Source organism: Equus quagga, chromosome 14 (genome assembly GCF_021613505.1).
Source record: "Equus quagga isolate Etosha38 chromosome 14, UCLA_HA_Equagga_1.0, whole genome shotgun sequence".
Classification (NCBI taxonomy): Eukaryota; Metazoa; Chordata; class Mammalia; order Perissodactyla; family Equidae; genus Equus; species Equus quagga.
The window spans coordinates 51,282,610-51,299,080 of record NC_060280.1 but is presented as its reverse complement, the minus strand read 5'-3'; the positions used below and the strand labels follow the sequence as shown (position 1 = coordinate 51,299,080).

Sequence of the window (16,471 nt, the reverse complement as noted above, 5' to 3'; positions counted from 1 at the left end):
AATATAACTTGTGGTCAAAAATAAACTAGAGTCAAAATAAAACAGAAAGTAGCATGCAATACACTCTGCTAACCTAGTGGGCATAGCTGTGCAGCTTCATAACTATCCTTTATTAGGAGGAAAGCCCAGGACTCCTAAACAAGAAAATGAACACTAGTATATGAGAGTACATGCACATAAGTTCATGGAGGAATATATCTTTAAGAAAAGACCATCTGGGGCTGGCCTAGTGGTGTAATGGCTAAGTTTGCACTCTTGGCTTCAGCAGCCCATGCGTTTGAGGATTTGGATCCTGGGTGTGGACCTACACACTACTCATCAAGCCAAGCTGTGGCGCTGTCCCACATACGAAATAGAGGAAGACTGGCACAGATGTTAGCTCAGCGTCAATCTTCCTCAAGCAAAAAGAGAAGAATTGGCAACAGATGTTAGCTCAGGGCCAATCTTCCTCACCAGAAAGAAAGAAAAAAAAAAAGACCGTCTGTGCTTTTCCAAAAATGCTCCAGATCAAGACCATTCTGTTATTAGCTATCCCATAGATGTGGCCTTTTTGTCTTTTGCCTTTTGGTCATATCCTTTCCTGTGTTTGATTAAGCACACATGTAAGGTACCTCTGTGTTCCTAAACTACAAACTTTGGCCAGAAGAGTGAATCTGATTTTAAGGTCAACTAATGGAAAATACTATAGGGAAATCCCATTATGTTGACGACTATTTTTCATGCTTAAAAAGTAGAAGTAAGCTGATGATGTTAAAAGACTCACAGTCTGTTTTATAAGAATTTATTGGAAAATGAGTGCCAAATAAGCAAATTTTGCAGTTAATTAGTATTTACATGTTTAAGCTGAAATATTTTTTATTTTTGTTCAATCTAAATAAATTAGATTGTTTCATGCCTTATTAAATAGGACATATTTGTGGCTTAAAAATCATTGTTGCATATTAAATTCATAGTCCAGACCTTTTGAAGGCTGTAAGTAATTTCCTCTACACAAATACCCAGGGGTCACATGTTCTATCCATGTTTCTTCTATAATTCTTCTGTCCTCTCCTTCATTGAGTACTTCTCATTGTTTTAAGTTGTGCTCCCTTTATCATTATTTCTATTTATCATGTTTTCTAATTTGTGGCCAAAATAACCTGGGCAAATAAAGTCAGTACAATCAGTGACTTTTTTTTTCCATGCTATTCACAATTATTAGACCCTTTAAGAGTGAGCTGGCTCCAGGGTTTTCTAATAGAATTAACCATATAGGTTTTATAAAAGGTCTGTTCCAGAGATCTCTTTAATTCTTTAGTCTGTACCTGTTCTTTTGAAGGTTTAGATGCCAGAAAGAAAAGGTTTTACTAGAGCTTGACTATCTTATATAACTAATGCTTATCAGTAACATGTAGGTAATTTTGAAATAGTAGAAAGGTCTGAGGGCATTCATATGCTGATACCATTAAGAAGATGCACCGAAATCTTGTACAAAAGATTTTTAGAGGAGCCCTGGAATTGATTTCTAAGCTGTATTCACCTCATTTGCACCCCTGAAGGCATCGGTAGAGTATTGGCAGCTTTGTTGCATCACCAACATTCAGTCATGCCAAGCAAGATGCTGGCTGGGACAGTCATGCCCTTGCTGATGTGTACCGATCCTTTTTCAGTTGTCATTGCATAAAATTTCCGGTGGTCTTTAGATATTGTAAATAATTTTTACTTTTTTTGTTTTTTAGGGCAACATAACTATTTATGTGCTGGAAGAAATGACTGCATTGTTGATAAAATCCGCAGAAAAAACTGCCCAGCATGTCGCCTTAGAAAGTGCTGTCAGGCTGGCATGGTCCTTGGAGGTAATGCTGACGTTTTCATCAATAATATTCCATCTAATATTTACATTTTAAAACTGTGCCAGAAAATCCTAGATTTCTCATTTATCTTTGTTCTTGCTTTGCTTTTTCTGTTTTGATTATTAGTGTCTGACTGAAGCAACCAACACCATCCTGTTAACTTTATAGATTTTCATCATCTTGAGGCTGTTATGAGAAGTACTAAACCTTCTTCTGTCTATATTGCCTATAAGTAGATAATATGGAAAGTTTGCAACCTCTCATCAAGTAACATGGATTGGAGTCTAGGCTCTGCCGCTCACTGCCTATGTGGCCTTGAGTAGGTCACTAACCCTTTATGGGCATCAGTCTCCTTATCTGTAAAATGAGAGCACTTAAGTTCCTTCCAGCTCTAAAATTGGTTCTGTGAGTTGGTCAAGTACATTAATCTCCATCTCTCTCTCTCTACATCAGTCCCTCCCATCCTACTTTCTTCTCTCTTTAAATAACTTCCCATTCTCTTTAAATAGCTATATATTAAGCCCTTACTACTTACCAGGTACTAAACTAAGTTCTCTTTATTTGTGATTGTCTAGTCAAATTCTCTATTTCTTCCTGATTCAGTTTTGTATGATACTAAGAATTTATCCATTTCTTCTGGGTTATACAATTTGTTGGCATATAGATTTTCATAGTATTCTCTTATAATCCTTTGTATTTCTGTGGCAGCCATTTTAATTTCTCCTCTTTCATTTCTAATTTTATTTATTTGAGCCTTCTCTCTTTTTTTTTATTGAGTCTGGCTATAGGTTTGCCAATTTTGTTTATCTTCTTAAAGAACCACCTCTTAGTTTCATTGATCCTTTCTATTGTTTTTTTAGTTTCTATTTCACTTATTTCTGCTCTGATTTTTATTGTTTCCCTCCTTCTACTGACTTTGGCTTTGTTTGTTCTTCTTTTTCTAGTTCTTTATGTGTAGTTTAAGATTACTTATTTGAGATTTTTCTTGTTTGTTGAGGTGGGCCTGTATTGCTATAAATTTCCCTCTTAGTACTGCTTTTCCTGCATCCCATAAGAGTTGGTTTGTTTTGTTTTCATTTTCATTTGTCCCCAGGTGTTTTTTATTTTTAATTTCTCCTGTGACTTCTGCATTGATCCAATGGTTGTTCAGTAGCATGTTGTTTAGTCTCCACATATTTGTGACTTTCCCAGCTTTTTCCTTGTAGTTGATTTCTCATTTCAGAGCCTTGTGGTTGGAAAAGATACTTGATATGATTTCAATCTTCTTAAGTTTATTGAAGCTTGCCTTGTTCCTCAACATATGGTCTATCTTTGAGACTGTCTCATGTGTGCTAGAGAAGAATGTATAGTCAGCTGTTTTTGGATGGACTGTTCTACATATATCTATTAAGTCCATCTGGTCTAGTGTTTCATTTAAGGCCATTGTTTTGTTATTGACTTTCTGTCTGGATGATCTATCCATTGATGTAAGTGGGATATTGAGGTCCCCTACTGTTATTGTGTTGCTGCAAAAATTCTCCCTTTAGGTCTGTTCATAGTTGCTTTATATACTTTGGTGCTCCTGTGTTAGGTGTATATATATGAATAACTGTTGTGTCCTCTTGGTGGAATATCCCTTTTATCAATATATAATGCCCATCTTTGTCTCTCATTATCGTTTTTCTCTTGAAGTCTGCTTTGTCTGATATAAGTATGGCTGCATCCGCTTTCTTTTGTTTGCCATTTGCTTGGAGTGTCATCTTCCATCCCTTCCCTCTGAACCTATGTTTTTCTTTAGAGCTGAGATGTGTTTCCCAGAGGCAGCAAATTGTTGGGTCTTGTTTTTTAATCCATCCAGCCATTCTGTGTCTTTTGATTGGTGAAATCAATCCATTTATGTTTAGAGTGATTATTGATATATGAGGCTTAATATTGCCATTTTATCTCTTGTTTTCTGGCTGTTCTGTATTTCCATTGTTTCTTTTCCCTAGTATTTCTGACTACTATTTCAGTTTGGTGGTTTTCTGTGATGGTTTTTTTCAATTTTCTCTTTATTTTGTGATTTGTGACTCTGCTCTGAATTTTTGTTTTGTGGTTACCATGAGGTTAGTATAAAAGACCTCATAGATGAGATAGTTCATTTTCTGATAAGCTCTTATCTCCATTAGCCCAAGCAGGTTTCATCCCTTTCGTCTTCCCCTTCTGTGTTTCTGTTGTCACAAATTATTCTGTTTTCTGTTGTGAGTTTGTGACTAACTTGAAGTGTTTGTGGTTATTTTTGGTGTTTTCTTTCCCTTTATCTTTTATGTTATAATTATTTGCTAACTTAGTCCGATAGTGAGCTGCAATTTTCTGATTTTGTCTATTTATCTCCTTGCTCAAAGCTTTGTAAACCTTTGCCTTTTGGTTTCAGGAAGGAGGGCTCCCTTCATTATTTCTTGTAAGGCAGGTCTAGTGCCGATAAACTCCCTTGGGTTTTGTTTATCTGACAAAGCTTTTATTGCTCCGTTATATCTGAAGGATAATTTTGCTGGATAGAGTATTCTTGGCTAATAGTTTTTGTCTTTCAGTACTTTGAGTATATCATTCCATTCCCTCCTAGCCTGTAAGGTTTCTGCTGAGAAATCCACTGAAAGCCTGATAGGGGTTCCTTTTTATGTTATTTTCTTCTCTCTTGCCACCCTTGATATTTTTTCTTTGTCATTGACTTTTGACAGTTAATGTTATATGCCTTGGAGAAGGTCTTTTTGCATTGATGTAATTAGGAGTTCTGTTGGTTTCATATACTCGTATGTCCAGTTCTTTCCCCAGGTTTGGGAAGTTCTCAGCTATTATTTCTTTGAACAAGCTCTCTGCTCTTTTCTCCCTGTCTTCTGCTTCTGGGATAGCCATAGCTATAATCCATATGTTACTTTTCCTAATTCATTCGGTTATTTCTTGAAGAATATCTTCATTTTTTTAAAATCTTAGCTCTCCCTTTCCCTTCAGCTGAACCATTTCTAGGTCTCTATCTTCAAGGTCACTAATTCTCTCTTCCATAAAGTCTACTCTTTTTTTTATGCTTCTAAATTATTTTTTTAATCTCATTAATTGTGTTCTGTGTATGCAGAATTTCTGTTTGGTTTTTTTCTTACGGCATCGATCTCTTTGGTGAAGTATTCCTTCTGTTCATTAATTTTATTCCTGAGCTCATTGAACTGTCTTTCTGAGTTTTCTTGTAACTCAGTGAGTTTCTTTATGATAGCTATTTTGAATTTCCTGTCAGTTAGATTGTAGTCTTCTGTAAGTTCAGATTTGGTTTCTGAAGAGTTATCATTTTCCTTCTCTTCTGCAGTGTTACTGTAGTTCTTCATGGTGTTTGATGAATTAATCCTCTGCCAGCTCACTTTTGGTAGTAATCACCTTTTCTTATTTGGGTACAGCTTTGGTTTCTTTGGTTCTGGTCACCTGAGTCTTGTGTTTCTCTACTGGCTCTCTATAGGTTCGGATGCTCCTTCACATAATCTAACAGTTTTATTATTTATCCTGTAAGACTGTAAGAGTTTGTCTTTGTGATTCCCCATAATATAACATATGTATATATGTATATTATATGTATATAGCATAACATAGAACATATATCCCCATAATATAACAATATAACAATATAACATAACTTACTGCATTATTATTTAATTATGAAATATATCAAACCTACCAAAAATATTTAAAATAAACACCTGTGCATCCACCACTCAATTTTTTTTTTTAAAGAATTTATTTTTTCCTTTTTCTCCCCAAAGCCCCCTGGTACATAGTTGTATATTCTTCGTTGTGGGTTCTTCTAGTTGTGGCATGTGGGACGCTGCCTCAGCGTGGTTTGATGAGCAGTGCCATGTCCGCACCCAGGATTTGAGCCAATGAAACACTGGGCTGCCTGCAGCGGAGCATGTGAACTTAACCACTCAGCCATGGGGCCAGCCCCTCCACCACTCAGTTTTTAATATCAGATCTTTTTTCATATTTTCTTCATTTTTGTTGTATTTTGTAGGGAACTACAGATATTTGAAGCTTCTGGTATATCCTTTCCTAAACCCATTAGATTCATTTCTTCCTCACAGATAACCACTATGGTGAATTATTGCTTAACATCTTCATACTTGTAACTTATGTCAATGAATCCTTACCTAATACAGTATTATTCTGACTATTTTAAAACTTTATATAGATGGCATCACACTCTACATGTACTTCTTAAACTTGCTTTTTTCACTCAATGCTGTGTGAAATTTTTTTTGAGATTTATTTATATTTATTTATGTAGCTAGGATTTCATTTTAACTTCTCTATGATACTTCATTTTGTGAACATTCCACAGTGCTTTTCCTTCTTGTGTTAACAGATACTTATTTCTAATTTTTGATGATTTTAAAATGTGTACCAGTAAGCATTTTTGTACCTGTATCTTTGTGAATGTGTTTGAGAAATTCTCTAGGCTATTTATCTACAAAGGAAATTTCTAGATTTATTGTATCTTCCTAAATGTTACCTAATCACCAAATCACTCTCCAAAAGTGTTTCCTTCCAGCAGTGATTTGAGAGTTCTTCTTACCATGCATCCTCACTTATACTTGGTGTTTTCAGACTTTTTAATTTTTCTAATTTAATGGGCATAAAATTGGTATCTAATTTTGGTTTGATTTGTATGTCCTTTATTAGTGGTAAGGCAAATGCTGCTTCATATATTTATTGGCCATTTGTATTTCCTCTTCCATGAATTGGCTCTTCATATCTATTAGCCATTTTTCAACTGGATTCTCTGTCTTTTTTTATATTGATTCATAGAATTTACCTATATTCTCTATACTAATTCATTGTTAGTTACATGCAGTCTATGTCTTGACTTTTTACTGTTTATGATCTTTTTCCTAATTTTTGTATAATCACATATATTAATATTATCCCTTTATATCCTTTCCTACCCTGAAATCCTACTGATAATATACTAAAAATCATCTAAAATCTTAAAAGTTTGTTTTTTTGCATTCATGTCCTTAACCTACCTCCAAGTATTATTTTATGGAGGGAGGCAAGAATCTAACTTTATTTTATTTTCCATATGGATAACCAGTTGCCCAAGCATATTTACTGACACAAGGGTCTTCAGATTGTTTTGATAGTGCACTCCTATATAAGTAAAAATGTTCTGAGTCTCCTTCCCCAACATACATCTATTTACAAGTAAATGATACATATGCACTACAATCAAATTATATGTTATTGATGGTTAATTTCTTTTTATTTCCTTACAAAAAACTGTTCGTAGTAACTGTAATATTTTTCTAACAATACCCCAATTACAAATTCCACATGCCACCTCTGTCATGTATCTAATTTCCATGTGTTTGCTCCTCTTCCTGGTTTCTCTATTCTATCCCATTGTAGCTCCCTACACCACTACCATACTCTCTGAAATAATAGCTTTATACATCTTGATGCCTAGTAGAATGTCTCCCTAATTTACACTTCTTCAAAATTGGCTTCAAAGTTGATTTTCTTGACCCTCTGAATTGTTCTTTTAAAATGATGCTTAAAAGGTTTATTCCAGTGGTGTCTAACACTTAAAATCATGAGTTCTCACCCCCAGGAATTAGATCTGTATCAAGTTTCTTTGCCTCTTTTTTCTATCAGATAATCTCCACTGATTGAAGTTATTTCAAATTAATTTGTCTTGCCCAAACAACTCATTGTCACTCAAAATAATTTGGAGAGTTCCATTATATTAGATGGCTTATATGGACTAATCTATAATGCAGTATCTTTTCTGAGGGATAATTCTGGGATTTAAAAAAATAAAACCCCTTACTGTATTCCGGTATATGTGAAAGATTGATTCAATTATATGTTATCTTTGATCAGCATCACAAACTGAGAAATATGATATTGGTGCATTTAATTATTTCCTAAGTGGATCTGCACATAGGTTTATTAGAAAGAAGCTGGCAACATACTCTGATATATCATTGTCTTGATATTGTTCTACCTGGGAGAGTCAGTGACAAAAGTCTGGAGAGTCAAGGATCCAATTCTTGTAAACCAGGAAGAAGGTAGTCAGTTTATAGGATTAGATTCTACTTGCTAGTCCTGTATTAAATTTCTGGAGTAAGGGGGAGTATACTTGTGGTCTATTGAGAATTAAAGCCTTCTTTTGAATGATAATCAGGGTTGCCCCTGGTTGGATTCTTCCACAGTTAGAAGAATTCCACTGAAGTAATAATTGTCTACACACTACGGAAAATGGAGCCCACGTCCTTTTCCTTCCTCCCTCTTTTCCTCCCTCTCTTCTTTCCTTCCTCCATTCTTTCTTCCTTCTTTCCTCATGTTTGTCACTACTTCTTGAGGTTTCTCATTTCTGATATAGAGACCATTTGAATAACAAAAGATGAAACAAGAGAGAATATTGAAAAACTTTTAAAAGACTTAATAAAATCTATGATACAATATCAGAGGTCAGAACTATTAATGTTTTGGCATGTCATAACATAGATTTTACAGGCTGTTCTTATCTGCTTCAGCAGCTATGTGCTGGTTATAAGAATTATGTTTGAGTTATTTGGTCTCTCAGTTGCATATGATTCTTGTTTTTAATGAATCACATTGCTTACCTTCACTGGGTCACAGTGAACTTCTGCATTTTGTTCATTGCTACAGAGGAGGAAAGACAGTTACACCCTGAAGGATGGTAATATATCTTCTAATTTAGGTGTTCTGCTTCTAACTTCTTTTCTTTGGAAAACATTTTTGTGTAATGACTCACAAAAAAATTCTGAAACAAATACAACTCTGTTTTGCATTTGTAGTAAAAATGCTGAACTATTATAAAGGTAATTATCTCTTTCAATAATAAATTGCTTTCTACATAAAGGATGATTAAATTCATAGTTATGTTTGCTGAATTTTTTTTTAAGCTAGAGAGTATTTTTATAGGGTCGTTATTTATCTTTTTTTTTTTTTTTGGTAGAGAGCCTTATCCTTAAATTTTAAAAGGTTATATTAGCAAGCCAGTATCTCTCCTACCTCCTCCTAGACTCATCCCCACTTCTCTTGACAAAGAGAATAACTTTCTGAGCTACAGAATATGAGTTGTATAGTAAAGTGGGTGTTTTTTCCTCCTGCTATACTCAAAGCCAACAAAGCCTCAATTTCTTTTCTGAAGAATTCCAAAATTCCTGAATTTGGGGCACTGAACAGTACCTTTTTTGGAAATATAGCAGCCTAGTCTATGCCTTTAATTACTATAAAAACTGAAATCATCTGCCCTCTCTTTAATGCAGGAATTGGTATGGGTGATGCCTGCCACTTACGTGTTTAGACCTTTCATCGTATTCCTCTTATGAGCATCTCGTTTTTCTTAGTGAGGAAGATTGGCCCTGAGCTAACATCTGTGCCAATCTTCCTCTATTTTGTATGTGGGACACCATCACATCATGGCCCAATGAGCACGTGCAGGTCCATGCCCGGGATTCAAACCTGCGAACCCCAGGCCGCTGAAGCAGAGTGTGTGAACGTAACCCCTACACCACTGGACTGGCCCCATGAGCATCTCATTTTCTATCCAAACCCTGGTCTTTGACTCAGCACACCTCAGGGACAGTACCTCTCATACGGCTTCCACCATTCCCTGCATGGAAGCCTTCAGCCAAACAATGTCTTCTGGTCACTGCCTGATTGTTCACCCTGAACGCCATCCCACACACAGTGGATAAGGACATTCTTTAGAATATTCATGATCACTTCTTTGCTTAAAGATTTTTTGGTTTTGTTTTCCTTTTTTTTTTCATTTCTAGGGATTGCTTTTATGGCTGTCTGCTAGAACTGTTCAATCTATCAATACCTCCTGTTTTCTAGACCCAGAAAACAGTCAGGATTGAGGAGTACAAAAATTCCCCTCCGTTTGCAGTCTGACTTTATTTGAATAATTGAGACATTTACTCTTTAAAAAATATCAACTCAAGGCTGGCCCCATAGCTGAGTGGTTAAAAAGTTCCACACGCTCTGCTTCAGTGGCCCAGGGTTTGCAGGTTTGGATGCCAGGTGTGGACCTACTCCACTCATCAGCCATGCTGTGGAGGCATTCCACATACAAAGTGAAAGATTGGTGCAGATGTTAGCTCAGGGCTAGTCTTCCTCAAGCAATAAAAAAAAAAAAAAAAAGAGGAGGATGGGCAATGGATGTTAGCTCAGGGTGAATCTTCCTCACCAAAAAAAAAAAAAAAAAAAAAATCAAGTCTAGTATAGTTTTTTGGCAAATACCTATTTCAATTTTTTATTTCCTATTATCTAGTATCCGTATTTTTTTAAAAGGTGTAGATACAGGCACATTGTTTTGATCTGGGAAGTAGAGGTGGATCCTGAAAAAGGAAAAGCAAGCTAAATCAGTGCTGTGAGCGGTTGTTAGAGCGTAGTCCCAAGGGACTGATACAGCAACATCGATCATCCTTTTGCTAATCCAAAGTAAGACATGTATCTAGACATAATTTCTTACAGCTAGTGTTGGGATAATTGCCTGTAAGTCCACCCGAACTACAGTGATACTTATCATGACTCTCACAATGCTAAAGGACTTGCTCAATTCCCTAATTGCCTGCTGATCTTTACCCTCTATTTCTTCATCCAATTCCCAGAAAACTTGCTGGCTGCCATAAAACTTATATTTTAATATGAAACGTGATACTCTTCCTTTGCTTTTATGCCACAGGTTCAGTGTTATCACATGAACATCTTATGTCATCCATTTAATATAAAATATTTTTTGCCAGAACTAAAAACAAATAGCAGAAAGATAGGCCACAGGAAAGTAAACAGGGCTCATTTCAGAACACAATCCAGAATTAGTAATCAATATGAGTCTATTCAGTCTAATACATTTACCTACGTTTACCTGTTTGCTCAGTTTTTTTCCAACTCAAACCCTTCATTCAGTTTCCTTATTTTTGAAATAAATTTTTTATAAGTTCCTTCTGTGGGAATTTATTAAGATAAATTTGTTTTCACTGAAACTATCTTTATGTCAACTTCATTTTTGAATGATGATTTTGCTGATTATAACATTTAGCTTGACTTTTTTTTTCCTCCAGACCTTAAAGATGTTAGTCTACTATCTTCTGGCTTGTATCATTTTTCTGAGAATGCTCTTGTAGATCTAATAGTTGTTTCTTTGAGGCAATATTTTCTATATTTTTGTATAAAATGTTTTTATACTTGGTTCTCCAATTTCACTATAATGTAACCAGTTGGAAATTTAGTTTTATTTATTCTATTTGGAAATCATCATGATTCCTAAATCTGAGAACTTATGTCTTTCACAAATACCAGGAGGATCAAAACCATCCTGGTATTCTTCGAATATTGCTTCTCTCCTCATTGCCTCCTCTACCTTCAGACCTCTTATTAGACATGTATTAGGTTGGCCCATTCTCTCTTCTATGTCTCTCTATCTTATTTAATATTTCTCATATCCTTATCTGTCTGTGCTATATTCTGTGTAATTTAGTCAGTTCTGTCTTCCAGTTTACCATTCCTTCATTTTAATGATAGTATATTTTGTTTTAGACATTCTACTTGTTTCTTTCATAAATTTGTCCATTTCTTTCTACTAGCTTTTCTTTTTCTATTTTCGTTCTTTATCATGTATCCTTAATAATTATAAACATACCTATTGCAAATATTTGTATTCATAATTCTAAATTCATAATTGCGAAGTCCCATAACTCTGGATCTAATTATGCCATTGTGGTATGGTGGTAAAAAAAACAAAACAAACAAACCCACCCTGATTATTTATAGGGTTTCCCAATGATTGTGGTGTAAATACTCCTTTATAGCAAATTTCAAGTTACCAATGTTTTAACAATTGGCTCTCAAAATTAATCTAAGTACTTAACAATAAGTTTTCATAAGCCAGTATGAGCCAAATCCACCACTCTATTTATTATCTCTGCTACTTCTCACTCATTATGCCTTTTGTAATTTTGGATTATAAGCTCACGTTTGGCAGAGTTTAATTTTTTTGAACTCCTGTGTGGCTTTAATAGAGAGAGCTTTTCTCCAGAGAGAATTTTCATTCTATTCTTCAGGCACCTCAGGGATTTCATCCGTGAAGGACCACTTTTCCTGTTGAATTTTGCCTCTAAGCTTCCCATACTTTGTGTGTAGAATAATTTCAAGTTACAAACCTGTGTGACGGAGGCCTATGAATTAGGAAGGATCAGAGGAGACTTTTTTCTCATGCTGAGCCAAGGATGAAACAGACATGCTTCCTTCTAACATCCCTTTGTCAGTGGATAGAAGTTTTCTTCATTTTGGACTTCTTGATATTTTACTGATTTTTTGAGGAGCTTAGATATGCATTTAAAAGGCTGTTAGTTATGTTTTATCCATCCTTTTTAGGTGTTCTAGAGAAGGTGGTGTATCTTATCTAATCTTCCCTACTGCCAGTAAAGGAAGTTTATGTAGAACTTTATGCCAATTTTAATCAAATATATTAACTCCACCTTAAAAGTTTAAATTTTATCAATAGATTAGAAAAAGATTTTTAAAACACCTCTGTAGGTGATGGTATAGTATTTAATAAGAGTAAAGGTGCAAAGTCAGAACAAGTGGAGTTAGATTTCAACTTCCCCACTAATAGCTGTGGGACGTCAGGCACACACCTTAACCTCTACACATCTCTATTTTCTTTTCTATTAAGACCACATAATAAGAGTTATTATGGGGTAAACAGAATGATACATATAAAGCATAGAGCATAGTGTCTGGCATATAAAAAGGTTTAGTCAGTGGTGGCTTAAAATATCTTATGTCTTGAAGCCATTTATGCAAACATTATCAGTGGCAAAATAAAGATTTAACTTTGATGTAAAACATATTCTTGTATCTTCTAAAAGTTTTTAATTATTTATTTGTAGGAACCTTTGAAAAATCAATGCAGATATCTTTGATTTGAAATTAATTTGTAGAATCATATCTAGTGCAGGTGCTCAATTAATTTAATAGTTATTAAATATTGTTATCATATATATTTATGTTCTTAAACTATACATTTCCCATGGAAACATAATCAGAAGGAAAATGTGTATATTTTCATATGGTAGAAAAGTTTTCTAAATGATTGAAAACATTTCTCAGTTGAAGGTTTTTTTTTTCTTTAGAGGGGAATGTCCTATTTGTTTTGGCTTTTAGAAGTGCTTTGATAAGCTGTTTGGGGCCCCAGGAGCATGCTGATGTTACAAGAGATATTTGCTAATTTGATCTACCAAAGGCAAAAAGGAAGATGTGTTGCTTAGGATGGGAAGGTAAAAGAAGTGAGCTGACAAAGGGAGATGAGACTGAGAAGCTTACTGTGTGTACTACTTTCTTGGCCTCCCAAATCTTCACTAAAATTCTATTAAAACATGGAAAATCTGTGGTATGAGCCCCTTGTCTCTCAAATCTGCATACAGTGCCATTGTCTTTAGGCATCTAATGAAACTGAAGAGAGATGTGAGACTAATTTTTATCATTTCTTGGTACAGAGTAAGCCCTCTCTGATCTGAAAATTTGTCTTCTAATATATTAGCTAAGTATTCTCTTAATGTTAACTTCAAAGATTTTTTCTGTTTCATGTTTTCCTCTCCTTTTTTATGATCCCCAGTAATAATCTATGTGTTGGCTTTCTGGTTTCTGTTTTCTATATCTGTTATCTTTACTCACTTTTACTCCTTTTATACTTCATTTCGTGATTTTTCTCAAAATCTCAAAGTCTAAACTTCATGTCACTGATTTAGTTTTTTACACTAGTGATGTGGATTAAGGCTGCTCCAGGTAGAGAAGCCCAAGGTGACCTGGCCTACATGCTGAACTATATGACCCGGTGGATTTTTATGGTATGAATTAGGACTGCCCCAGGGAGAGAAGCCCAGGGCATCCTCACCTACATGCCGATCTATATGACCAGATTCGTATCTAAAGTTATATGACCACACAATAACCAGACCCCATCTGCACTGAAATCATTTAATGACTTTTTACATCATCTTTTCTTTTTCCAGTAAAAATAAGTCATGTACCCATGCCTTATAAATTTAGCCCTAACCTCAACTCAGGGCAGCAGCAGGAGCTCTGACTGCCCATGGGTCCTGTCCCCATGCAGCAGCAGCAACAGCTCTTCACTGCCCATGGGTCCTGTCCCCATGCCTGCAGCTCTTCACTGCCCATGGGTCCTGTCCTCATGCTACTCTGTACTATTCTCTAAACAAAAGAGCACCACTGCCAGACCTTGAGAGTCCAAGAAATCTTTCTTTCGACTCCTCGGCTCACCGACCCTGCATCACTATCAGTTCTCCTTTTTTATTCTTCTAATAAGGTTTTTAAATGTATAGTGGCTTTATTTTTTTATTTTCTTTCTCTGCCATCTCCCATTTTATCTTATTCCGTCTTTTGATTTATTTGATCTTTTATTTGACGTTGTGTTTCTCTTCCTGGATTTCTTGAAACTTAGATGCCACTTTATCTTTGAAATACAGTGAAATGATTGCTTAATAAGTCCATTTCATACAGTAATTCTTCCTCCAACTTGTATTCATGATTTTTGCTTTTACATTCCCTTTTTATCATTCCTAAAAATATTTTTGCTTAAATTCCATAAATATGCCTACTAGTTACTATGCATTCAAGTCTGTATAATTCCATCTTGGGCTGTTATTGACTTAGTAATTGTTAAATGGTTCCCCTTGGCTTCCTTCCTGGTTTGATTATCCCCTTACAATTTGAGCTAAAAGACTTTGAGCTGGAAATCTCAGTGATTTGGTTTGGTATAGAAGAGAAGGAAAAAGCAATTGGAGACATAAATGTAGCTATGGTAGAAACGTGTCAACAGCTGAAGTTTGCAGACATATGTGAACCCCAAACATTCTGCTATGAAATATGCTACCCCTTCTGCCCTAGATTGTGTCTTCCTGAAGGGAAATTCCACTTGGATTTTTTTCCCATTCTTCAGAGAGTAGAAGTAATACAGCAGGAGCCAGATTATTGTTGGAGCCCTTGTAGAAAACAGCTTTTTTGTTGCTGTGCAATTATTGATTTATTCAACAGAATTATTGAGTATTACTATATGTAAAGTGCTACGCTATTATCAAGGAGCTTATGTTTTAGTTGAGGACAGAGATAATAAACCAGATAATTACATAACATAAAATATTGTAGCCTGATAGAACATGATAAATACTAAGAAGAAAAATAAAACAGAAGCAGAATAGAAGGTGTTATGGGTTAGTTTATATTTATCTCTGTTCACTCAGATATGATCAGTAAGTCCAAAAGTAATTCCCACTTTTCCTGGATTGCCCCTCAACGTAAAAATCCTAGAAATTGTCTAGAAATACAAATGTGGCCTGACCAGCACAGGATATAGACTCTCTCCTCCCTTACTTTAGAAAAGAGGTTCTTAATTTTGGGTCCTTAGATCTCGTAATAGTCCATGTATTAATTTCAGGAAATTTGAAGGAATCTATGAGCCCACTGAAATTGTGTACAAGATTTTGTGGGGTTTGTGTATGTGTATACATATCTTTTAACAGAGTCTTAGAAGAATAAAACTCAAGAGAAGGCTGTGTTTTAATTAATGTAGTTAGTAGCATTAGCTTTTGGGAAGCAGTCCTGTCAGAATTTTGACCAGTGCTGAGCTTAGTCTCCGCTAAAAGCCATTTGCCTTTTCATACGTGTTTCTGTAAAGCTCCATAACCCCACATTGGATGCTAGTGTAATTACCCACACCCCACCAACCCACTGAATGCTGGTGTAATTAATTCTTTAATCCATGTCTCAGACCTAACATTTTTACTTACTCAATTTCATTTTCTTAGATTGTGCTAAAACCTATAATTCTGTGATTCTAAGACTTAAGAAAAATAATATGCCTCTGGAAGATTTAGTTGATATGTATTTACATGAACTTCTTTTCTTTCTTCTCTGTAGGTCGAAAGTTTAAAAAGTTCAATAAAGTGCGAGTTATGAGAGCACTAGATGCTGTCACTCTCCCACAGCCGGTGGGCATTCCAAATGAAAGCCAACCCCTATGCCAGAGAATCTCTTTTTCACCAAATCAGGATATACAGTTGATGCCCCCACTGATCAACCTGCTAATGAGCATTGAACCAGACATGATCTATGCAGGACATGACAACACCAAACCTGATACCTCCAGTTCTTTGTTGACATGTCTTAATCAACTAGCCGAGAGACAACTTCTTTCAGTAGTCAAGTGGTCTAAATCACTGCCAGGTAATAATAATTTGTATATAATAGCATGTAACAAAAATTTTACTGTTTGTTGTGCTAGTAGATTGTTAAATAAAATCAAACAGTCTGTGCAGTAAATTAACTATAGTTAATACAGCATGTTATAACAGCACGTTATAGTATATGTTTCAGTAGTTCAAAATATTTATCTAGGATCCTATATTATCTGCTGCTTTTCTAGGAACCTACTGTTTGCTAGGGAGATACAAAAGACGTAGTTAGCACATTGAGTGTTGTTGATGAATCAAGAATTACATGCATGAAACAGTTAAGGAACAGCATAAGTTTATTTGTTCAACCATAGATGTCTAGTAGTTCAGAGAAAGACAAGTTGACCATCTTAA

General features: G+C 35.2%; 1 protein-coding gene across 1 annotated transcript in view; it reads left to right on the top strand.

The window, feature by feature from the left end:
* Nucleotides 1–16,471, top strand: part of PGR (progesterone receptor) — a 67,838-nt gene that overhangs the window by 27,802 nt on the left and 23,565 nt on the right. The window contains 2 exon segments of the mRNA XM_046686189.1: nt 1,719–1,835; nt 15,804–16,109. Of these exon segments, the coding sequence (XP_046542145.1) occupies nt 1,719–1,835; nt 15,804–16,109 (423 nt within the window).